Genomic DNA, 22,658 nt, shown 5'->3' on the forward strand with positions numbered 1-22,658 from the left:
CAGATATTATGTCTGCATAATGAGTCATATGCATGAAGACATGGCAAAGAGCCGCTGTTTAGCATTACAAAATATTCAGTGATAGTGATTGCCTACAAGATGTCTGAGGGACAGATTAGTTCCCGCAGACAGGGAGGTGGCTAAGAACCTGGTTTCTATGGAAGTTAGAACAACCAGGAAAGGATCTAATGAGACCCATGCACTGGCCTCTGACAACACCAACACACATCAGGTGATGCTATATACTGTACCTGCTGTGAAAAGAGCACTTTTCACCCATTAGCCACGACACACACACAAAGAAGCAATGTAATAGATGTAAAAAAAAAAAAGAACAAACCCTGAGCTTTGGCACAACCATGACACCACCTTTCCATTCACAGTGCGCTGTGAAAAGTCACACTCCAGTCTTGGCATGGTCATACACATACACACATGCACACAGCAACTACATTATGGTATGGAAATGGAAACATTTCGAGACGTTTTGTGTTCGTGGTGCAAATTGGTCGAAAGCATTCAGGGGAGGTATTAATCATGGCAGGCCAGCAATCTGTGAATCATTACCGAGACTATATAGAGCTGAATGCTGCATGACTCACTCTCACTGTACTGTAAAATACACTTGATATTTGTTCACTTTATATAAATAATCACCATGTAAGTCATGTTCATGTGCCACTGCGGTGATCTATATGTTATTAGTGTGCTCCATGCACAAGTTAATGATCTACAGTGACAAACTGAATGTATCAGCAACCTCACATAGTTGCTGCAAGCACGTGGCATCTATTTTCTTGATAAGCACGGACTACAAACATGTGGCATTTTCTCTCCACAACACAGACAGTTTTTGTGTGTTTTTCCTCTTTGTCAAGTTTAGAATGACAGCCACATCCTTCGCAGCCCTGAGGGACGCAGCACCGGCCGATCGATTGATCACCGTGCCCCCAATTCTTCGTGCCCTCTGACCTCCATATCATCCGCTGACAGCTCCCACTGCTTCCTTCACAGCTCGGGGGGGATCTCAACCCTTCACTGCAGACCACATTGATGTGCTACCTCTGTGTGTTCGTGTCACCACACCCTGTGATTATATGGCGAGGCAATGGATATGTGCACCACAAAACACAACACCCACACACTTCTCCAATTTTCAGTTGTTGCAATTCCCCTCTCTAACCACTAATAACAGCCAACATGACATATCCTCCCAAAGGTGAGGTAAAGTCCAGGTTTTGTTACATACCCATACAGAGAGTGAATCACGGCAGTTACCACAGCCATTCGAAGAGATCCGGCGATCACAAGGAACCATCAAGGTAGTGTCACAGGAGAAGGTTGTCCTCAGGCATGAGCCCTTCCTTGCTGTTGATGGAAATTGGTACTTGTGCCTCTAGAAAGATGTATGACTCTATACACGTCACAGATTTCAACAGAAAATATATGACCACCATAGCTGAGCTATTAAATGAAAAGAAGTATAGATTTATCTTAGTATTTTTGGAAAAGAATACATGCCAAGGAAGAGGTTTGTATATTGTTGAGACCATGCAAAGATTTTCCTCTTTTATTGTCTGTCTTTCACATGCCTTTTTGAGCTTTGATGCCAGACTCAAAAGGTGTTCTTGCAGCAGGGTGTGCTAGTGGCTCAGACACAGGCTTTGAAACCCGACACAGTCTGCCTCCAAGCAACCCTGGGGAGCCCATGAAAATGATGTAATGGGAAGAATGGTTTAGAAATCATCTGTGGTGGGCAGCGGGGTGGAATTGTGGTTAGGAACCGCGATCAAATGGCTTCATTTCCACAGCCTTCGGGTCCCACTTGACATTAACTGCCCACCTGTCAAGACCAGCGGACATTAGTTGTGCCCATTAGCACAATGAGCTGAATTAAAGCTCAATTATAGCTTTCTGGAAATATATTTGAAGTTATATCATCTGCCCGTAGTACTGCGTCGGTCGTGCAAATCTTTGTGGCAGAAACTGTAAGAACTCCCATAACCTATGCATGCTGAGAAATGACCTTGATTTAAGGGACTATTGCTAAGCACTTGTCACGCGCAGGCTTTTGCACTGAGAAATTTTACATCACAGATGCTAAGAAGCTTTAGCTGCACATCAATAAATCATACAATCATCCTGGGAAATAAACAGTGAATTGTCCAGCTTTGGAAAAGCTGGCGCACGCTTCTGTTACACATGGTCTTTGAACAATATGTCAGATTTTCATCAGCAGTGTTTGGCATTTCGGCCAATGGTTTCTCAGACAATATATCATATGTCCCCCCTCCACTGCTGTCACCGTGCCCCCTGGGCTGGTACAACAAAGTGCAATAACTGGAGAGAAATTTTCTCATCTAAGCACCAGCTCCCCACCTTCCACACCACAACACCCGCTAACCAGCAACCTCCCTTTTGTCCTGAATTGTTGGTAAGCTCCTCGCATTTGTGTCGGCCGTGTGAGGAGGGTGCCACACAGACATCTGTCCCACAGATACGGTGTGAATGTCTTACTGTGATATGGAAATTAATCCACTTCATATTTATTCAAGCTGCTCTATATGTCTTTTCATATAACACTGCTCCTGCTTAAAACACATTCAACATTCAAGTCCCCTTACAGGGCATTCAATTGTTAGAGTTGCACAGTGGTTATCTTTGAACAAACCCATGTAAAATTTTGTTCCCATGTGTCTAGATAAGGTTATCATGTGTTTTTGATGTATGAATGTGGTTTCTCTTCTGTGCAAGCAACTGTGCTACTGTATTACTAACAGAGAACATCTCATGCTCACTGACTTTTTATTTACTTTTAGTTATTCCACAATGTATCACTTAGTTTTACATAGCTTTTTAAATTTTGTATTCATTACTATCAAAAGGTTTTACCATTTTTTAAATTATATATCTATTTCATCTATTTTTTTTTGTAGATAGCTTTTTTTAATCCAATTATTCACTTTAAAGCTAATTGACACAGCTTTTCTGCTTCTTTGCTTTTTTTTCATGTTCTCTAAACACGTGGTGTTCAAGTATTAGAACTGACACACTGAGGATTTCTTCCAAATAAATAACATTCAAATAAAAAAAAACAAATGTTTGATTTCTTTGTTTTTTTTTTTATTATTTGAAATACTCCATAGTCCACAATCTTTTCTCATTCCATCTCTGGCAACTTCATCTGGTCTGGCTGGGAATCAACACTGAACAGTATGCGTATGTTCATAATATCACAATATGGATTCTAATTACATCATATAACACATCAAATGCATCCACAAACACACACACACACCCTTTACTGGCAAGGTCTTCGTCACTGTTACATAACCCATCTGCTGCCCTGTGCGTGGTGCTGAGGATCACCTTCCAAACAGAGGAGCCAGCTCCTCAGTCGTACTGCTCGGTCTGCCCTACCATGAGCCATACTATTAACTCTAACTCCCTGTTAACTGTGCCTACAATAACAGCACAATGCCATATTTCCATGTCAGTTCGAAAAATACTAGCATTGCAATTTTGACTTTGAAACCAATTCAGAGTCGAGTCTGCCAGTGCCAGTTTATCCAGAGGTACATCAGCGGCGGCCACAGAACAGATGCCGGCACAGCAGCATGTCTGACGCACATCACAGCTGGCAGCTCACTCTGCAGCCAGCCTGACAGGTTACATCAGTTACACAAGCAGTATTAATAAAACAAGACGAAAAGCCCTCAATATATTTTCACTTTGCAATGACCTGAAGATGCTTTGGTGATGAAAAAAATATCTCTGCCAGAGGATTTCTATGAATAACTTTGATACAGCTGCCAGACTCAGGAGCTCAGGCAGAGTCAGTCAAATTCCCCTTTCAGTGAGTCTACTTTGTGCCGGATCTAAACCACTGAGAAATTCATGAACTCTGAGTATTCTTCATCTACTTTAGTCTCACTTATATGTCCACAGCATCAAAAAGACAGCTACTTTGTGTAAAACAAATCAGAGACAAGGTGTTAATGTGGCAGCTGTTCGTTGACATTCAAAGTTTCACTTATTTGTAACAATTGAATTTCCCCTTGGGGATTAATAAAGTACTTCTTCTTCTTCTTATTTTCCTGACATCTAAAAAAATCCTACATTTTGTGGTACTACTAATCCATTACTGTAATCTGACTGCACATGGACAGAAATTCCATTATCTCAGAGGATTGAACAGAAAATCCCTGAAACACAAGTGAAGCATGTTTTTGTGTGCATGTATTTGCAATGCTTGACATGAAAACAATGAAGCTTATGATCAGAATCAGAATTTCAATACATACATGAAGAAATAATGAAGAAATATTAATAAATATTAGAAAAAAAATACCAGAGACAAACAGTCTGACTGTTGAAAGACAATAACAGTTTATTGTTAGATTTTTGTTTTGTTCATTTCAGTACATGAATAAACCAAAGAAAAAGAAAGGACTGGACATATCTGCTCTGTTAAATAGTGATTGATTTTCATTGAGGACATCCTTAGGTTAACTAAACAAACACAACGGAGGCTCACGGAGCAAAAACTAAATGAATGAAGAGAGATGTGTCCCTTCATTAAAAAATAAATCTCTCTTGTCCTTTTGAACAAATTAACAAATGCACAACAATAGAGAAATGCCTATCATTGTCTTTATAAGACCAACAGCTAAATAAATATAAAACCAAGCTATTTTCAGGATTAACAGTATGGCCTTGTTGTGTTCCATATCGCAGTCACTTATTCAGCATCAATGCTGGGTCCACAGCATTCACCATTTAGAGGCTGTTTAAGAACAAAAAAAAATGAATTGTCTACATAAATGCACCCATGTGACATGCTAACTCTTCCAGCTGCTCACATACCCCTCAGGTTAGGTCACAACCCTGCTATGAAACATATGGAGATCCACTAAACAGTCTGTGCCTGTGTGCACTGTATATGCAGACACACAAATCAAAGCTGTCATCAGCACAAAAATACACACGAACTGCAGGGGGTTTCCCCATTTTATTGGTTCTGAACCTCTATATTAGGCTGTGTGTTTCAGACATTCATGTAGTGTTACTAAAATTTCTTGCAGAAGGGCATTTCTGTTTTCCTTAGAAACCTAAGTGGGAAGAGAAATAACCAGAAATCATTAAACTTGTAAAACAGTCTGTCAGTATAACCTGTGCTGCCAAGGGTAAATAAAATGAGAACTGCGACAACTAACTTGATTTGTCGGATACGTGCCTCAGAGAATTGTGTCCACGTTGAGATTATCAAAGCATGCATGTTTACACTGCCTCATAACCTTGTTTGATGTAACAACTACACCCTAGCACACTATGCATTTTGCATTACAATATCCATAACCGAGTCTTCCGTGATAAATTATTTTGACATTTGAGAGCGCTCTTTGTTGTTGAATCAGTCACGCATGATTTAGAGTTAATCCTGCTATAGGAGAGGGATAAAGCAGGGCATGCCCCTTCTGCATTAGTGAGCAGAGTCCCTTCCTAAGACCAAGTGGATACAATGTAAACAAAGTCCTGTAGCCACTGCGGGACTTAAAAGAGTATGCTAGTATTTGTACTCACAGTGAAGACCTTGACATCTCTCCTGCTCCGCACCTCTTCCACGAGGCCCAGTGGTTTACCCTTTGGGATCGGGATGGTGCCCAGGATGGTGCAGGCAGAGCCATCTAAAGTCTGTCTCACTGCCCTGATGAACGACTGGCTGAAGAGCTCCATTTTGCCAATCTCATCAATGACAAATACCTTCCTGCTGCCTCCATCAGCTGCCCCTACCTGAGACGACGTGTTAACATTAAGAAACAGTGCTGTTAGTGCATGAGGAAATGTACTGTATGTTTGACGTCTGCCGCAATTTAGAAACAAAAGGTAACTAGTTGAGTTTGGACATGTATTAATAAAAGATTATCTAGTTTTGGCTAATTTAGTGTGCGGCAAAAACTCATCATGTCTCATGTGTGAATCCCCCCGACTGATCTGCAGTGATGACATCAGTGCTTTAAGTGAGAAGAAAGTGGGATATGCGCCGCCAAGACAGAGACACCTTCCTTTACTCTATATGTGTAGGCGTCACTCCAGGCTCACTTTACATGGTGGATTAATTATGGTCAGTGACAGCCAGACGGCACCACGAACACTAAAAACGTCACTCTGGAATTTATGTGCTTGCAAGCTTCCAATTATTCCATCAATTCTAAGAAAATCAAAGGTTTGATGATATGTTAAAGTGGGGAGAAAAGGGAGTATTTCGCTCACTGTGATCTATTGATGAGGGTGAGTGTAAGAAAGCAGTCTTACATTTCTGAAGAGGGGGAGAGCCAGGTTTTCAAATGAAGGCAAGTCAACCACATACTGCCCAACTGTGTATTCTCGTCTGCCATGAGACGCACCAGCAACGTCTCTGTGAATCGAAATGAAACAAGCATTAGTCAAAACAAGGTGACAAAAGGTGAGGCAGTCTGATTTGGATTTGGATCACAACTCTGCTACCTGACTCTGGACAGGTGACCCCTCTCTCCTGTCACTGTGACCACATCAAAGCCGACTCTCCGGCCTCCCTCCCTGACCTCCTGGGTGTAAAACCCTTCAACACCCACTCCAGATGACACCAAAGCCTCACAGGCTTTCTGCACCAGTGTCGATTTCCCCACACCTGTACGAAAAACAAGGAAAAAAGAGCAAAATAACTACATCAGCATTTAAAACTATGGTACAGTACCCTATAATTAAATGTTGGGCATGTTTAATCCACACTTGTTAAACATCTACTAAATCTGGATAACACAGTGTGCAGGGTGAGAAGTCTGGGGCTGGCTGGGGCTGACTGATGTCACACAGCTCAGTTAGAGGCTAAAGCGATATGTTAGATACTGAATAAAAACCTTTAAATACAGTGTTAAGACGGAGCTGTTTATATGAACGTTTGAAGGGTTTAAAGGAACAGCATGAAAATCCCTATTTCCCTTAAAACATTAGCAGTAACGTTATGACTCCACATTAACCAGACATAAGCAGCCAGAAAGACAGAGAGCCGAGTGACTGGTCTGTCCAGAGACTGGAACTCCACTGGCTGTGATGTGTTACCTGGGGGTCCCGTCAGGAAAACGTGTTTGAACATTTCGTCCACACGCTGCTGCAGCGCTTCCGCACACATCGATGTGACGCATGCGCGGTGAAGACAGACGACTTTATTTTGTAGGGATTAAAATACATACTTTGGTAAATATAAACAAAAAATTAAAATAAATACATAAATTAAAACACATTGCACCTAATGTCTCAAGGAGCAAGTTGAGGCAGGATGCAAGACATTTACTTTATTTACACATCGAATAGTGGGAAGTATTAAATTAAAGGACAACTCCAAAAATAAAAGCCCCGCATTCATTTGATTTATTTCAATAAAAATTTGCTATTGGTAAAATTTTCGTAGAGTATTAAAAGCAAAATGACTCAATATACACAATACCATCCCTGAATGTATTAATTTGTGCTTTAATCGTTTTGAGGGTATGCTTAGTGTAGCAGCAGTATATGTTTGGAGATGGTGGAGGTGTGTATGTATTTTTTGTGGTGCCATTTACTGTGTAATAATGCAGTGTATTTTATATATAGGCTAATACATGTTTGTAAACTTTTAATCTGAAAAGAATCAGTTATTATACCACAGCTGTTCAATAAACATCGCAGAGAAAAATAAAATATTTCTCATTGACATTTAGTATAACACCACTAGAATGTAGCACAAAATTAAATACTCAAGGTATAACTAGCTTGGGATTGTACTTGAGTAATTAGGCTCTTTATGTATTTACATTTCCACTGGTAAGGTGTTTAAAACATAAATTTGGAAAAGAATTCCTGAACACAACATTAACATAGAAAATGCACCTGTTTTAAAGTGAACAGATGTCTGTTTATAAAATAATATCAAGTAAAAATGGAAAGTAGCAGGTGGTATTTAAAAAAATAGCCTCAAATCAGGAGCTGCCCAAGGATTAGAGGGAGATTTTCAGCTTCTGACAGTTTCGCTATAAACAAGAGCTTGACAGTGAAATGATTTGCATAAACGATGTGCACAGAGAGATTTTCCATCCTCTTATGTTACCCATAAAATCATATTATGCAAATGTCCAGCAGTCTGAGTGATAAAGAGGTCAAATGACCACATTATTTCCACAAAATGTTGCCTTTATTCAAAAAGGGTGTCAGACTTTAAAAGTGGAATGAAAACATTTGCTTGATTTGTTCAGTACATGAATACTCATCTGCTTCACTTGCTTAAGGGAAAGAGTGTAGTTATATATTTCTATCTTTACACAGTGTAACCAGGGAGTTTATTGGCCACTAGCTCAGAGATATGCTGATACTCCTTTCTAAAATCCAGAGATCCAAGCTCGTCCTCCAGTTCCTGTGCCTCCTGTGGTTCAAATGAGGATTCTAATTCTGCAGAAAATCCTTGAATTGGGCCGCTGGTCTTGGTTGACTCACTCTTTTCACCCCTGGATGATATGAAACTCTCAGTTCCAGAGGTCCTTTCCACGCTGATATTTTCTGCTGGTTGCTTTTTGGAGAGTATAGTTTGTAAGGCGGCTGATCGCTCTGTGTCACCCTCATCAGAGGAAAAGCTGAGGGCCGACGCATGGGTTCGGGGTCTGATGATATGTGTACCCCTCAGAGCCCGCTGTGGTGAGCTGGGGGCTTTGATGGGCACAGGGAGGATTGTTCTCTTCTGGACAGATTCAGAGTCAGAGTTGTAGAAGTCGGAGTGGACTGGAGACTTTGGAGTCTTGGCTCCGCAGGGCTCTGGGCTACTCACAGGATCAGGAGAGTAGGCATCACTGGGTTCAAGACTGTTAAAGTCATCAGCGTAGTCTACTTCATCGTTTCGTTCCCCGCTGTAGTCTGAAAATGAAGACTTCGGGCTGCTGTGTCTGCTGCTTCCTGAAGATTTGATTTTCTCTCTGTGCCTGTCAGATTCAGTCTGTGATTGATTTGATTCACTGTGATGTTCATTCCTGTCTTTGTTTCGGGCAGCACCATCACTATCCACAGTGGGAATGCGGATAAATTTCAAGTGTCTTTCAGAAAGGGAAGTTTTTTCTAAAATTCTTGGAGAGCCTTTGTCCTGTTTACCATGAACTTTCCCATGGCTGTGTTTCTGTTTAAGTGTGATGGTTTCTTGATGTGCAGAGTCCACTGTCACGTTTTGCATCACAGTCTCAATATTCTCATTGAGACTGGACCTCTGATGTAATACTGATTTTCTCTCACTGAATTTCATGATCCTATTACTTGACTTTGTCTTTCCACTGGCCATTCTTGACTGTTTTTCAATCTGGCTTAAATCCATGCATTTATGACGTTTTACTTTAAGAGATGAAATTTGCTTCAGCCTTAGATTAAATGTTCTAGTTGTTCCATAGACAAGCTTTTTCCTAGGAGATTTACTGGGGCTCGTACTCCTCAATAAAGTGTTTTCTTGTTTGTCTTCCTTTCTTACAGATGCAGGCCTAACTATCGGTGTAGAACAATTTCTAGGGGCATGTAAATGTTTAACATGGGGACTTGTCCCCTGTATAGTTTTCTGTGATTTGGCGTTCATGTTGCTTGGTGTGTTTCCATGCCATGGTGAAGGCTCTGGGGAAGCAGGCCTGTAAATCCAAGCCAAATTGGGATGAACAGGCAACGGCTGCTGTGGGCTCTGACTATTCAACTGTGACAGCTCAACAAGAAGAGCATTTAGTAGAGGCAAATGTCGTAAAGCTTCCCCAAGGACGTTTGGACTCACCCCACTTGTTTCTTGGCTGCTTGACATTTTTGCATTATGTCTCACTTTCTGGTGCATCACTGGAGATGTTGTACCTTGAATTTCATTTTCATTCACCTCATCCTCTGAGCATGAGTCTTCAAATACAAAGGCTTCTGAGTCAAGAGTGAATGATTTGTATTCCCTTCCTTCATTTTTGCTTCTCTCCTCTGCAGAATTACTGTAGTAAAGATGTGGGGGGCAGGATATGGTTAAATCATCCTCAAAATTGTTCTCAGCTTCTTTAAAAGTTGGAGGAATTTGGCCTCTTGCTCTGTGCTCAGTGAGAGCACACAAAACATTGCCGTCCTGCTTTTCCTCACTTACCAAGATGTTTGTGTTTGCTGGTCTTTTTGTTGATCTGTCCAGTGTGGGCGCACGGACATCTCTACAGTCAAGAGGTGGAGATTCTGTACTTGTGTTTTTCTCCCTGGTACTTTCTTGTACATGTTGTCCTCCATGCATATGATCCCTCCTGCCTCTGATATGTGGGAGTAAACCGGCTCCCAGACTTAGCAGCTTGTAACTCAGGGAAATTGATCCAATTTTCTCCCCAGAGAGGTTGCATATACCGACAAGTCCTCTTTCTCCATGTGAGGAGGGGGCAGAAACGCCGTGTTTGGCCACATCCTGCCTGATTCTGTCCATCACTTTAGCCAGTGATATCAGGGAGGAGCCAAGTAACCTGGGGATATCCTCTGTTACATCCAAAACCATAGCATAGAGAGGGCTACTGGACAGATGTGTGTGCAGCAAGTTGAGGTTCATTTTGAAGAAACAAGCTTTGCCTCTGTTGAAGGCGTATTCACCCTCCTTATCATGTGCGGTCTGTTCTTGTTGCTTAATGTCACCGCTTCTCTGCTGAGGCTGATAAATGAGCAGCGTTGGAAAGTCCAGCAGTCGTACTCCAAGAGCCAGCTCCCCGGAAGCTGCTCCTTTCTCCATTCGGATAAATTCCACTAAAAGCTCAAATGAAAACAGAGTCTGTGTGTTATCGCTGTTTGCTGACATCTCAAAAGCTAAAAGGCCACAATATAAACAACAAACTAACTCACAAGCTTTTCGCTAATCACAGGCTTTAGCTTCTATCGGCTCCATGGAAACAAACAAGCGTCGCGAGCATTTTACGTCACACAATGCCTGGGGATATCTGGGATATGAAGTTTCAATGGTACTTTCGGTATAGCGCGGATTAAAACATGACTCACTTATCATTAAAAATGCTGCCTTTGACTTGTTTTGTTTTTAAAAATAAAGCATTGCTCGTATTTGTAAATACACGTAAATGTGGCGGTCTCCATTGTAAACCAAGGGGAAATACTGCAAAACAACAGCTTTATGGCAAAGTAGAGAAATGCAAAGAATTCCAAGCATGGGCAGAAGGGGTACGGAGATGATCATTTATTCAGGCAGAGTTTGGGGGAGCTACTTTTCTGCAGTTCACCAGATGGTGCCACTGCAGGGCTTTTTGGACTAACAGACTAAAATAGTCTTGTGGGAAATGGAAACAAGGCCACCGGACTTAGATTACATGGTAGGTTCATTTTTCGCTTTCAAGCTGTAGCGGACTCTCAGTGTCCCTTTTACGTACAAAAACTCTGGGGACGGTTCGTCCGGACATGCGGGAGTAAAAAGCAGAGTTTCTAGCGGCGTCGGGTGGGCGGAGTCTCGGTCCGTGCGTGTTGTCATCACTGAGATAGGTGCTGGATGGATATCGCTATGGTCCGTGCTACTTCAGTCTGGAAGCTGAGGCTGAAAGAGTGAGGTGCGACGACCGCCGACACAGCTGGCTTTACCCGTGTAGGATAACTGAGACAAACCTCCCCGCTGCCGCAGCCTGGACAGGACGCCGCTCACGCTGTAAGGTAAGAGCCCGAGTGTCCTTTTCTGCGTCTGAGCCGAACAACAAAGTAAAAAGTAGAGCTGCGGCCAAAAGTGAAGGAGCGACACACAGCGAGAGCGGCGAAAGGCGCAGAGAGACACTGGCATATCCATGGTCATGGTGAACACAAAGGTAAAGTTAGGCGACTTATGTCAGCGAGACAAAGATATGCACGATATGGTTTTAAAGCAGCAGCCTAAATATTTCCTAGGTTTGCGTTTATTTAATGAGTGTGTGGAGAGAGAGAGAGAGAGAGAGAGAGAGAGAGCTAGGGCTAGGGTGCTGTGGACTTATACCTGACCCCTGCGTGTTTGTTTATTTACCAGTGAAAAATGTCAGACGTAAGTCACTGCAAAGATACATTCAGTTTTCTGTCCATATTCCTGAAGGCAGGCTATTTTAATATCACAGCATATTAAATCACATACTTAGTTTTCACTGGTAATTATTTAATGCTACATGTTGATGTGAGATTTTCGGGGCATGGAAGGAGTGGAGGTAAATGAGGTGGATCTGCATTGAAATATTTTTGAATGGATTTGTTTAGTGGCGTGTTTCCGTGAAAACTGTGGGGGGCGATAAAGGCATCATTGTCTAACTGGTGATGGGTAATAAAGCCTTCACATATCTGCTGTAGTCATATAGGCCACATTTAATTGTGGGATGTTTTATTATTTATGTAAGCAATTTCTGAACAAGTCACATCAACCATCTCTCTCTCTCTCTCTCTCTCTCTCTCTCATTGTTCTGTGATTTATTGTTGGATCATTTGGGATATCTTTATTTTTTGCCAGTATGTTCAGACAAAGAACAATGTCCCCTAATATTAGACTTCTTTGGATTCTTAATTAATAAACTCTGGCAGTCCGCTTCTGCACAACATGTGCAATCTGCTTTGTCTATATTTAATAGACAGTATATCGTGTACTCCAAAGGGAGACATCTGAAATGTTGCCTGTCTTCCAGCAACCATATCCTTGGCTGTCTTCCTGTAGGAAGTTTGTCCTCCACAATACTTAAATTCTCACTAAAGAAGAATAGGGTCATTCCTCTGCCGGTGGCTGCAGATGCAACAACTAGGTGTAAATGTAAGTTTTCATGACTTAATTTTCAGCGCTCTGGATTTATGTCCTCTTGACTACACAGCTCCCACCTGAACAAATCAAGCATGAAGAGTTTTCTGCTCCTGGAGCGTTGAAATCAATAAGACACCATTATTTTTCACAGGGTTCCATGCCTGGGAAAGATTTGTTTTCCATGGGGCTGTGCTGATCGAAGTATGCACAGGAGTGTTTTAAGATGGCTGCAGTATGTTCATGGCCTGGTATAACATTTAACATATTTTCCTTGAACACCAAAAATGTTTGGCTTAACTCCAGCTGTCATAGATCTGCACATCAGAAATCTTTAACTGTCCGCTGTCCTGAGTGGAAATAAAGACATCTGTAAAAATCTGTGCATCATTCGCTATTATTGTGGTTTTGGATTTTGGATTCATGCCTTTCCTCATTATGTAGTTGTGCACATTTTTAGAGAATTTCACTTATTTCCTGGCATTTTGACTTTTGTGTTTCTGTTACATTTAGGAAGAGATGGTAGGTTTGTTTCCAGTTAGATCAAAATGGATGCAAGATAATATCTTTGCAAACGCAGACGAAAATGGTGCTGCCTAGGTACCACATCTCACCCACTGCCAGCAGTGCACTCCTAGAGGGAGACCTGTTCAGCAGCCATGATAATGACGGTGCCAAAGAAAGTCTTCCCACCTTAGACTGAATGGTGATCTGTTGTATTCTGTCATCAATAAGCTGCATGGAGGACTATGAAGAAGAAATATATTCTCATCTCTTTCTAAAGCATTCTTCATGACTAACCAGACAATGGGTAATTCAGCCAGATGGATTTGTCTTTCAAAAGAAAGTTATGTGCACAATGTGTGCTCAGCTGAACAATAAGGAACCTGTCAGGTTTGGCAGAGGAACAGCTTCCTGTGACATGCCCTCAGGCCCTATCCACTTGTTATCTTTGCAGAGCTGTTTAGGATGTCTTCTGGCTAGTGGAGACAGCTCACTAGAGTTACAACTGTTAGACTGTGTTTGTGGCGCAGGAACTACAACACAACTGTTTTGGAAACTGCTGATCAGTGATGGATGTTTTAAGTCTTGTTATTACCCCCCCCCCCCCCCCCCCCCCCCCCCCCACTGAACCCTACACTGCCTGGTCTCCTGCTCTTTCCCCTTATTTGTCCCTGTTCCCACGGTGCTTTGGTGCCAGAGATTTGGAGAACAGTACAGGGAAAAACAGTACTAAGGATTTAGGTTCTGCATTTGTTAGGGGTGATGCATTTCTCCTTATTGTACCACAGCCAAAGCATGTGGCACCCTTCGCTTTCCAACATCATCCATGTGAGGAGGATCAGGAAACCTGGTCTGGTCTGTGCTGACTAACCAGCTGGTTGCCTGACTGGCTGGCTGGCTGGCTGGCTGGCTCACTGGCCTGATGGATGGCTGGTTGGCTAGCCAGGAGTCACAATAGGCCTCAACCAGCCAAATCCTGTTGCTTCAAAACCAACCAACCAGCAGACAGGGGATCACACGCTGCCTACTCCTGTTGTGAGAGCAGGACTTTCTGTCTGTTTTTTTTTTTTTTTTTTTTTTTGTCAGTCTTTGTTTTGATTGCAGTCTGGATTTATGGAAGAATTTAAGCCCACTCATCACTGTCAGAGAAAGACCAGATGCTGTCATTAGGTTGATGCCCTGTTCCACTAGAGGTCTGTTTGTGAGTCTGAGTGGTTCACTGAGCATTCCTAATGTGTACAGCACAGACTCTTTTCATCTGGGACAACTCTTCGATCTGTAACATTGACAATCACATAAATGTTACCGGACTCTGCCTCTTCAGTGCCTACTACTTTACAGTGGCTCCATTAGATTGGCATAAAAAAAATCTTCTGGTTATCTGAGGAATCTTGAAGCATGTTTACCAGAGGACCTTTTCACTCACATTAGTTCAAGGTCAGCATCTTTTGTCTACACGGCACATTATATGACTTTAAATGTGTAATCAGCCTAATGGTGTTAAGGCAGCATGTGTAACAGCTGGCTCAGGTGCTGGCAGATGTCAGTATGCATCTCAGTGTTTGGCCAGATGCAACACCTGCTAGGTATTTTGACTTAGAGGTTTCACTATTGAATATGATTTGTAATTAGGATCCACAGCTTTCAGTCTTTTTATGGCTGTGTTTTTCAGGAGTATATATGATTAGATATAGGTATTAATGATACATGTAAAGGCTGTTGGCTAAAATGGCTGCTACATTAGCCCATCCTGTGTGTCTTGTACATCCTATTTCTGTTCAGCTTTTTAAATTCCCACCTTCTTGCCACTCCTTCAGTGACTTGCTCTCATGCCAGGCACATTATAGTGAAAAAGCAGTGGCATGGCTGGAGGGGAAGCTGCTGGATGGAACAGATGGTATAGTGACAGAAGTCAAATGCTGATTGAGCCATAGCTGGTGAGGACCCTGTCAGCCACTGGGGCTGCAGAACAAAGCATGTGAAGGACAGAGGAGGAGGTGGGATGCAGCGGCAGGAGGGAGGTTTAAAGGTTTGATCTCTTTGATGGCTGACTTTGCCCTCGCTGCCTGTATTAGCCATTACTATTATGTCACCGGTCATGAAAACATCATCATATAATCAGCTTATACCACTATGTAACCATTCCCTCCTGAAATTGTGCATTATTTTCTGGACTAAACAGACTAAACATATGATCTTCTTTACTGAAGGATGGTGGCTTACAGTTGCAGCCTGGACATCCTGCTTGGAGCATCTGTAAAAAAAAACAAAAAAAAAAACCCAAATCCTCCAGATAATGTCTTTGATTTTCAGACACAATCGACCATAGACATTTCAGCTTCTGGAGAATGACATCATTTTTCCAAAGGTTGCTGCTGTTACACACTCTCCTCGCCCCACTGTTTGTCCATACTGGGTTAAATAATGGTGCATGTATACCTGTGGCTTACTCATAAAGCTAAATTGAGGTCTTCTTGTACCTTTTGACAAATTCTACCCCGTGCAAATACCACTTGTCAAAGCGGTGAGCAAGGAAGGATGACCTCTTATTTCATCAAGCCAATCATTTAATGAATGTTACTCCAAAAAACACCCTGTTCATGCATTATGGATTTGCAGTAGTCAAGCATATAGGACTATATGTTTTGCCAGAATGAATTGTGTCTGCATCTACGCTTTCCTTAGGGATTCATTAGTGTCAGTATCAGGAATGTTGGTGAAAGGTCACCAAAAGCTGCTGAGTCTCTCTACATGTTTTGTCTGTGTCTGTCACTGGTCCACAATGGAGAGAATGAGCGCTGGCCAGTCATTAACCCGATGGCCACTGAGTCCAAGGACCAGTTGTGACCCATGGGGTTAACTCAGTCGGTGTTCCCCCTAGCAGGCCCAGACAATCAGGACAAGTGACCTCCATGGTCACAGCCAGTCTTTAATGGGAGATGAAAAGGAATTTGGTTTAGTGCTGCTGTGCATACCTCCTTCCCACTGTAGCGAGAAAGTCAAAGTCCTGTCTGCCTATTCAGACAATGCCTCAACTAGTCACCTTCCAGTAAGATCAGCTCAAACACTGAATAAATAGCAAGATGAGTTGGTTGGCAGGATGGGATTGATGGAATTATTTTATAATATGTTGGTACATTTGTGTAAGTTTTTTCTTTATTTTATAAGATATATTAATGTAATATCAGTAATGTTGGAGTCCTTAAAGCTACAGTAAAGTGGACCAGTAGTCGGACATCTGTGTCCGTGGCTAGGGCCAAAGCTAAGCTAAGGAGCAAATAGCCATTGGATGAGTTGTTTTAAAGTACGCTGACTTGTTTGTGATAGAGGTTGATTGTAATTAACAAGTCAAATGGAGTAGAGCCATGACAGATGTGCCATAAAATGCTCAGCTCTAGTGTGCGTGCGTGCGTGCATATGAGGCATTGCTGCTGGAGCCAGTATCCTTCCCCTCACCAGTGCTGCAGTGCTTCCACATTGTTGCTCATTCAGTGTGAGGTTTTGTGAAAATTTAATTAGACATGAACAGCATGATTGGTTCAATATGTATTTTACTGTACACCATGAACCAATAATTTAATCATTATTTCCTCAAGGTGTTAAGAATATAAGGACCTAAGAGCAAAAAAAGAATCTATAGGGCATTTTAGCATGTGTTTTTTAGAAGCTGCTGTATATTGTTGTGAGTTGGCCTGATCTTGTTTTGTCCCTGCTTTGTGTACAGTTCTGAGGGCAATGTATAACTTTTAGAGTTTCAGGAAGGAACTTTTTTCCTAAACAGCCCTTTATCAATTGTGAGAAAGTGTCTGTTTTTTGGTTGGTCCCTTTCATGTTGCCAGCTCACTGACATGAGGCAAATTAGAAAGCCTAGTGCTGGAAGTCTGTCATTGTCTGTTTTTAAAGCACTGGGGAAACATACTGGTAGGAGGATGTTTCTCATGTTTGTGTTTCCACTGGTCCGTAAATCAGATGATAATGACTTTACTGACTATATGTGGTTTATCCTGGGAATCCCACAACTACAACACAACCGTGGCCATCTGCAGTTTTATTTTTGGTGTGTTTTTCATAGTGGTGTGATGCAATATATTATTCTGAGTTGTTATGCTATGTTGTTCTCTCATTTGACAGCAGTGCAGAGCTGTCAGACTCCTTTAAGTGCTGGGTAAAAGGAGTCCGAGACATTATAGCATTCTTCCAGGAAGCTTTTTTTCCTGTTGTAGGGCTTGATTTGATCAGAATAAATGTTAGTGTCTTTGATATGCTTGATATATAAATATTTTGTCTCTCAGTTCATTTCACATTGTATGTTTGAATTATGCACGCTATTAAACAAGGACATTATTTGGTAGCTTTTGTATCCACTTAATGAAGCACAATAAATGCATGTAACATAATATTCCCTTAGGCCTATACCTGTTACTTGCTATTAGCATTGACAGAGTCTGTGACTGTTTTAGACATGGCTGAGGCACTGGAGTCACTTGTATGTGTGGGTAACCCTTTTGCTCAAAGTGGAGGAGAAGGCTAACATGGAGAAGAGCTGAAGTGTGCAGAGCTGGATGTCAGCCTGGCCTTTCCTTGCACTTGGGTTTGCTGCAGCAGTGGTATGTGTCTAAGGAGCACCAGCCCAGCCAAGCAGAGCTAATCTGCAGCTAGAGTAGTGTATTCCATCTCACTTTTTAAAAAAATGTTTTCTTTTCCTTTGGAAGATCATTTGACTAGCCTTCATTTTATGCCATTTGTAAGGGCTGTTGATGGGGGATAATGATCTAGAGTGACAGTGGCCTGGTTTTTTTTTTTTTTTTTTCTTTTCTTCTCTTTTCTCCTGATTCTGCAGTCGCACTGTTTGTCAGTGTTGAGATCAGCTGCTCCCCTCCTCTTCTCTGCTGAGGAGTATTGAAAGGTGATGTGGATGGTTGGAGGTTAGCCACAGAGGCTGGGATATTGAAGGATCCAGAGCTTTTGGGACACTGAATGCTAGCCTTTATTTGGATTTACTCCCTTAAAAGAAGAAAGAGCAAAAAGAGATTACATAACACATTCAGGCAAACAGCGTCCCAGACACTATGTTAGGATCCTAACAAGAGGTCTGTGTATAAGTAATTGTTGCAATGCCTTGCAGCTGCACTGGGTGTTCATTCAGTGCTTACCTTCCCCAGGCTATGTTTACTGGAAGCCTGTGGGGCCTCTCTGATATGTAAACAGCACTGCAGGGCCACATACAGTTTAGCATGGAGGTGTAGGGCCCTGGGCCAAGACACAATGAACACATAATAGCTGGATACACAGCCAGGTGCTGTATGTCTGACTACAGGAGCAGCTGTATAACTACAGTGTTCTCATCCGTCTCAAGAATGATCAGTGTTTAGGCGGAGCACGCAAACATCAAAGGTCAAAGGTCAGAGTCAGCTTTCAACTTTATATATGTGCTTTAATATACTGTAAAGTGAAAGTTACTTCTTCTTTCTCCACACTGCTGCCGCACTTTACATAGCTGAAATACACAATACACATAGAGAGCCAGTGTGTGAATTTATTTTCCTCTAGCAGAAATCTAGCTGTGTTAACCAGATCTCCCCCAGTCATCTGCCCTGATTAAGGAAACCGATATTTTCATTTACATGGCTCTAAAGAAATTAGGTTACTGCAGAAGGCTGGATAATCAGGTTAACTAAGTGCATGTAAACACACTGAATCTCATCATGTCACACACAAAGATTTGTTCTCTCAGGTGGTGACATTTGACATTTTCTGGGGGGAGCGCAAGGAGAGAAACGAGCGTAGGCTAATTGTTTCCTGTCATTTTGTTTCATTTTCACTGAAAGGCGGTCTGAGTCTGGGGTCCTTGAGGAGACTTTTTGCATTTCCCCAGATTTCTTTCCAAACAGAGACGTTTCCCTGGTTAGCTACTCTGCGCTGCTCTGTTTCTTGGCTCCAGGAATTGCTGATGCACTACTGCTTTGTCACTGCAGTATTTTGTATTGCATTGCAGAATCAACAACATGCCAATGGCTATGTTTGAAATGTCTAATATGATCAGTTTGCTTGCCATTTGTGTTGACAGGATATTGGTTATTATGGATTTAGTACTGAATGACAGTGATGCTTATATTTCATATTTCTGAGGTGGTGTGTCAAGGTCACATGGTCATAAATATATACTATCAAGATTGAATAAGATCTGATTTCTAGCATCGACCTATGGGAGTTGTCCATCTTAACAGCCTCACCTGGATGAGACACACTGCTCTTGTAGTCTACCTAACCAAAAACTAGTCTTTTCTCTTCATTCCTTCCAATTGGTGAGCCAGAGTGCACTTTGTTTGGCTGCCAGCTCCTGGTGCTCTCAAATGCTGCCATCTTGCTGACATTCTTCAGAGCCTGCTGCAGTTTAGAGATAAGCAAGTGAGGAATAAGGAAATAAGAGCTTATTTGGGATGCTGTTGTAAATTCTGGCCAGCTCGGTGATTAAGGACAGACCCCTTCCTGTGTGCATTTTTCATCCTGTACCTGATCTCGGCTTGGGTGAGGTGGAAGTACATTAAAAAAAAAAAACTAACTCCAGCTCTTTTTATGTTGCTGTGAATTGCATAAATATGAATGTCAAGGTACTTGCATTCACCACTGAGGCCTCTCTGGAGGAAATGCTGCAATATGCAGCGCAACCGTGCTTCTTATGTCTGTTGGGATACTGTCTGTTGTCTTTTTATGCCTCCCTCATTCTTCGAACACTCCCTTCCCCCATCAGAAGACTCATCGGGTCATTGGCCTTGATCACATCTAAAGGTCAAAGGTCACTCGATATGTGGGGGCCCTCTTGTCAAGTCTGATCAGTGGTACCTGCCGGAAGGAATGAATTTATCAACACTCATGTCCTTGGATTCTTTACCCGATTTAGCATTCAGGAGGTGGGGTGGTAAGATGGAGGTGTAACAAGGTCAGAACAAGAACAGAGATGTGTAGGCAAAAAAGAGCATTCCTGTCTCCTCTTTACACTTTTAATGATTCATATGCAAAATAAACGTGTGGGTGTTAACATGGGATGACGATGACCCATTGACTGGAGGAATGAGATGTCTTTTTATTACTTTTTTTTTTTTTTAAACTAGCAGCTGACTCCTCTAAATTAGTGACATCAAGGATGTGCTGCCTGAGTGGCAGGGAGTCGGAGGGGAGCAAATTTTAGAGTGCAGTGTTTCCCATGATGCTCTTCTATATGATTAACATTACTAATCTGTACACTGAGACAGAAACATTCTGTGTGATTGTGAACATGTGGGAGTCACTGTGTGCATTTGCCTGTGTTTATGCATAGGTGCGTGTGTGGGTGGCTCTTGGTGGGAGGCTGGTCTTTGACACCCTTTTAGCTGCAACACCTCCCTCAAACACACCCACCACATGCCATGCCAGCTGCAGCTGTTGTGCCTCAATGCTAGAGATGTAGAAACTCTGCAATTAGAGCTGCAGATTGCTGAATAGCGCACATTGCAATGTCTTAAAATTGCACTTGGTCCCCTTTCTAGTCCCAAAAACAGTGAGTAAATAGAAACTGATGAGGGTGAAGCTTGAATATATCGGCCCTGTCTGCCTGCTAGTTGACAGATTGTATTTTGTGCACGCTGCTCCTTGTGATTTGCTGTTACCCCGGTTAAAGAAACTAAAGGGTGGAAAAAGGCTTCATTGATGGGGTGGGTTTCTCACGCTTGAGTGAGAATGTTCGCTTTCCGTCGAGTCAAGTGGTGCATTGTGATCTCAACCAAAGAAATGCAAATATATAGAACAGATGTACTACCTCTTTTTTCCCTGTTTGTGGGCAGGAGTAATCCCTCACTCTGGTGGAGATTGTTGGTTGCACTCTGGGTGTTAACAAGGGAAAAGCCATGTCACCCAGGCACATGGGATGGCTGCCTGCCTTTCAGGGCCTTTTCTCAATAAGGCTAGATGCTTGGGATAGATAAATGGAGGCTTTTGTGGCCTTTGCCAGAGGGACAACTACACAATGAAGGACACACACAGAGCAAGGTCTTTTCCAGAGAAAACAGCTAAAAGCAGCATTTCTACCATCTCCCCTCCTTTTTTATCTTTCCTCTCCTCCTTCACTGCTCTTGTCTCTCATTCTCTCTCTCTCTTTCCTGCTTCCCAAATCTTTTCCTCCTCCGTGAGAACTGAACCTTGCTCCCATAATGTTTCCATAAACGGGTTGAGGGAATGGAAATAACACGGGCCATTTCCCATTGCCTCCCTCTATTCACTCTCGCCCCACTAGCAGTCTCTTTATGGAGCTGTGGACAGTACTTAGACCCACTTCCCTTAATGATGCACTGTGTTTTACACTACTCTGAGCACTAGCAGAGTGCACATTTAAGGCATCTCATAATACACCTTGGACGTGGCAGCCGTAATATGGCTGTGCTGCTCCTGCTTTGTGAGATACCAACAGGACTGCTTTGAACGGGATGGAGGTCAAAGTGGCCTTCTCCCTCTGTACTATACCACTTCCTTCAATATGTCCAGGAGACAGGGGCTCAGAATTACAAGTTACTGTACTGCTGTTCCTCTGCATCCTGTCATCTCTCCCTTCTTTCATTCTCCTTTGGAGTCACTGTTACCTTTCATTTTAATCATTTTTCTTGGTGCCTATATTTCCACTCTCTATTTGTATTCTCTCTTTTCCTCTCCATTCCCCCTCTGTGACTCTTGGCATGTTGTTTTCTTAACTGTCACAATGTGGCTGTGTGAGGTTTTATACATTTATACATTTGCATGTCAGTTGTTGCCTACATCTGCAGGCCATCCTGCCAGGACTGGGCAATCTCTCATGTGGGTGGCTGCTCTGGGAACAGATGTTTTTGATGCCACTTGTAGGAGAGAAGCTTTGAAAGTGACTCCATAAAAGAGATGCCAGCTGCAGGAAAAACCAGGGCCTCCTACTTCTCAGGAATTCAATCGGAGCCATTTCTCTCTGAGCTCTGCATACATGGCCTGTGGAGAATAAGAGTTTTCACTTAATAAGACTGTTCCCTTTGGAGAACCTCGTTAATTACAGGAGGAAGTTGCTGAACTGGAACATATACTTCAGATGGCCATGGACTTCACAAAAATGCTCTGCTATTATTATTTTTATTTTTTTTTATTAGTCTTATGGCTTAGACTCTTATTGCACATACCTGCACATGTCAACAAGTTGATATATTTACTGTAACCCAGATTACACTGCTGGTTTGTAATGTTGCTTTATGCTTCTCTAGCTAGAGATGGTGTAGGAATTACATAACCTTCTTGATCGTCTAAGAGCACTGTCAAATTTTCCAAAACTACTTTAGTTGCAGTGTCAACTTTCCTTTGCCCATTCTCCATGCACACATCCATT

The 22,658-nt window shown here is 42.2% G+C and overlaps 3 protein-coding genes across 6 annotated transcripts in view; 1 reads left to right on the plus strand and 2 right to left on the minus strand.

Annotated features, from left to right (window-relative positions):
- Positions 1 to 4,366: 4,366 nt before the first annotated feature.
- ntpcr (nucleoside-triphosphatase, cancer-related) lies at positions 4,367 to 7,174 on the minus strand. Its single transcript, XM_026309576.1, has 5 exons — positions 7,102 to 7,174; positions 6,508 to 6,670; positions 6,316 to 6,418; positions 5,584 to 5,793; positions 4,367 to 5,111 (listed from the first exon to the last, which is right to left on the minus strand). The coding sequence occupies exons 1-5, from the start codon at positions 7,169 to 7,171 to the stop codon at positions 5,034 to 5,036; spliced, it is 624 nt and encodes a 207-aa protein (XP_026165361.1). The 5' UTR covers positions 7,172 to 7,174; the 3' UTR covers positions 4,367 to 5,033.
- A 710-nt stretch (positions 7,175 to 7,884) lies between these two features.
- map10 (microtubule associated protein 10) lies at positions 7,885 to 10,914 on the minus strand. The gene has a single exon (XM_026309589.1). The coding sequence runs from the start codon at positions 10,835 to 10,837 to the stop codon at positions 8,333 to 8,335; it is 2,505 nt and encodes an 834-aa protein (XP_026165374.1). The 5' UTR covers positions 10,838 to 10,914; the 3' UTR covers positions 7,885 to 8,332.
- A 483-nt stretch (positions 10,915 to 11,397) lies between these two features.
- LOC113131589 (signal-induced proliferation-associated 1-like protein 2) overlaps positions 11,398 to 22,658 on the plus strand; it is a 76,375-nt gene continuing 65,114 nt past the window's right edge. The window contains exon 1 of one of the 4 annotated variants that reach the window (XM_026309012.1): positions 11,398 to 11,691. The gene's annotated coding sequence lies outside the window, so the exon portion shown is untranslated. Of the gene's footprint in view, positions 11,692 to 11,801; positions 11,841 to 16,405; positions 16,429 to 22,658 lie in introns of those variants that run through there. The other 3 variants (XM_026309011.1, XM_026309008.1, XM_026309009.1) reach the window with 3 other exon arrangements.

The sequence above is a fragment of the Mastacembelus armatus genome, chromosome 15 (assembly GCF_900324485.2).
Source record: "Mastacembelus armatus chromosome 15, fMasArm1.2, whole genome shotgun sequence".
Lineage (NCBI taxonomy): Eukaryota > Metazoa > Chordata > Actinopteri > Synbranchiformes > Mastacembelidae > Mastacembelus > Mastacembelus armatus.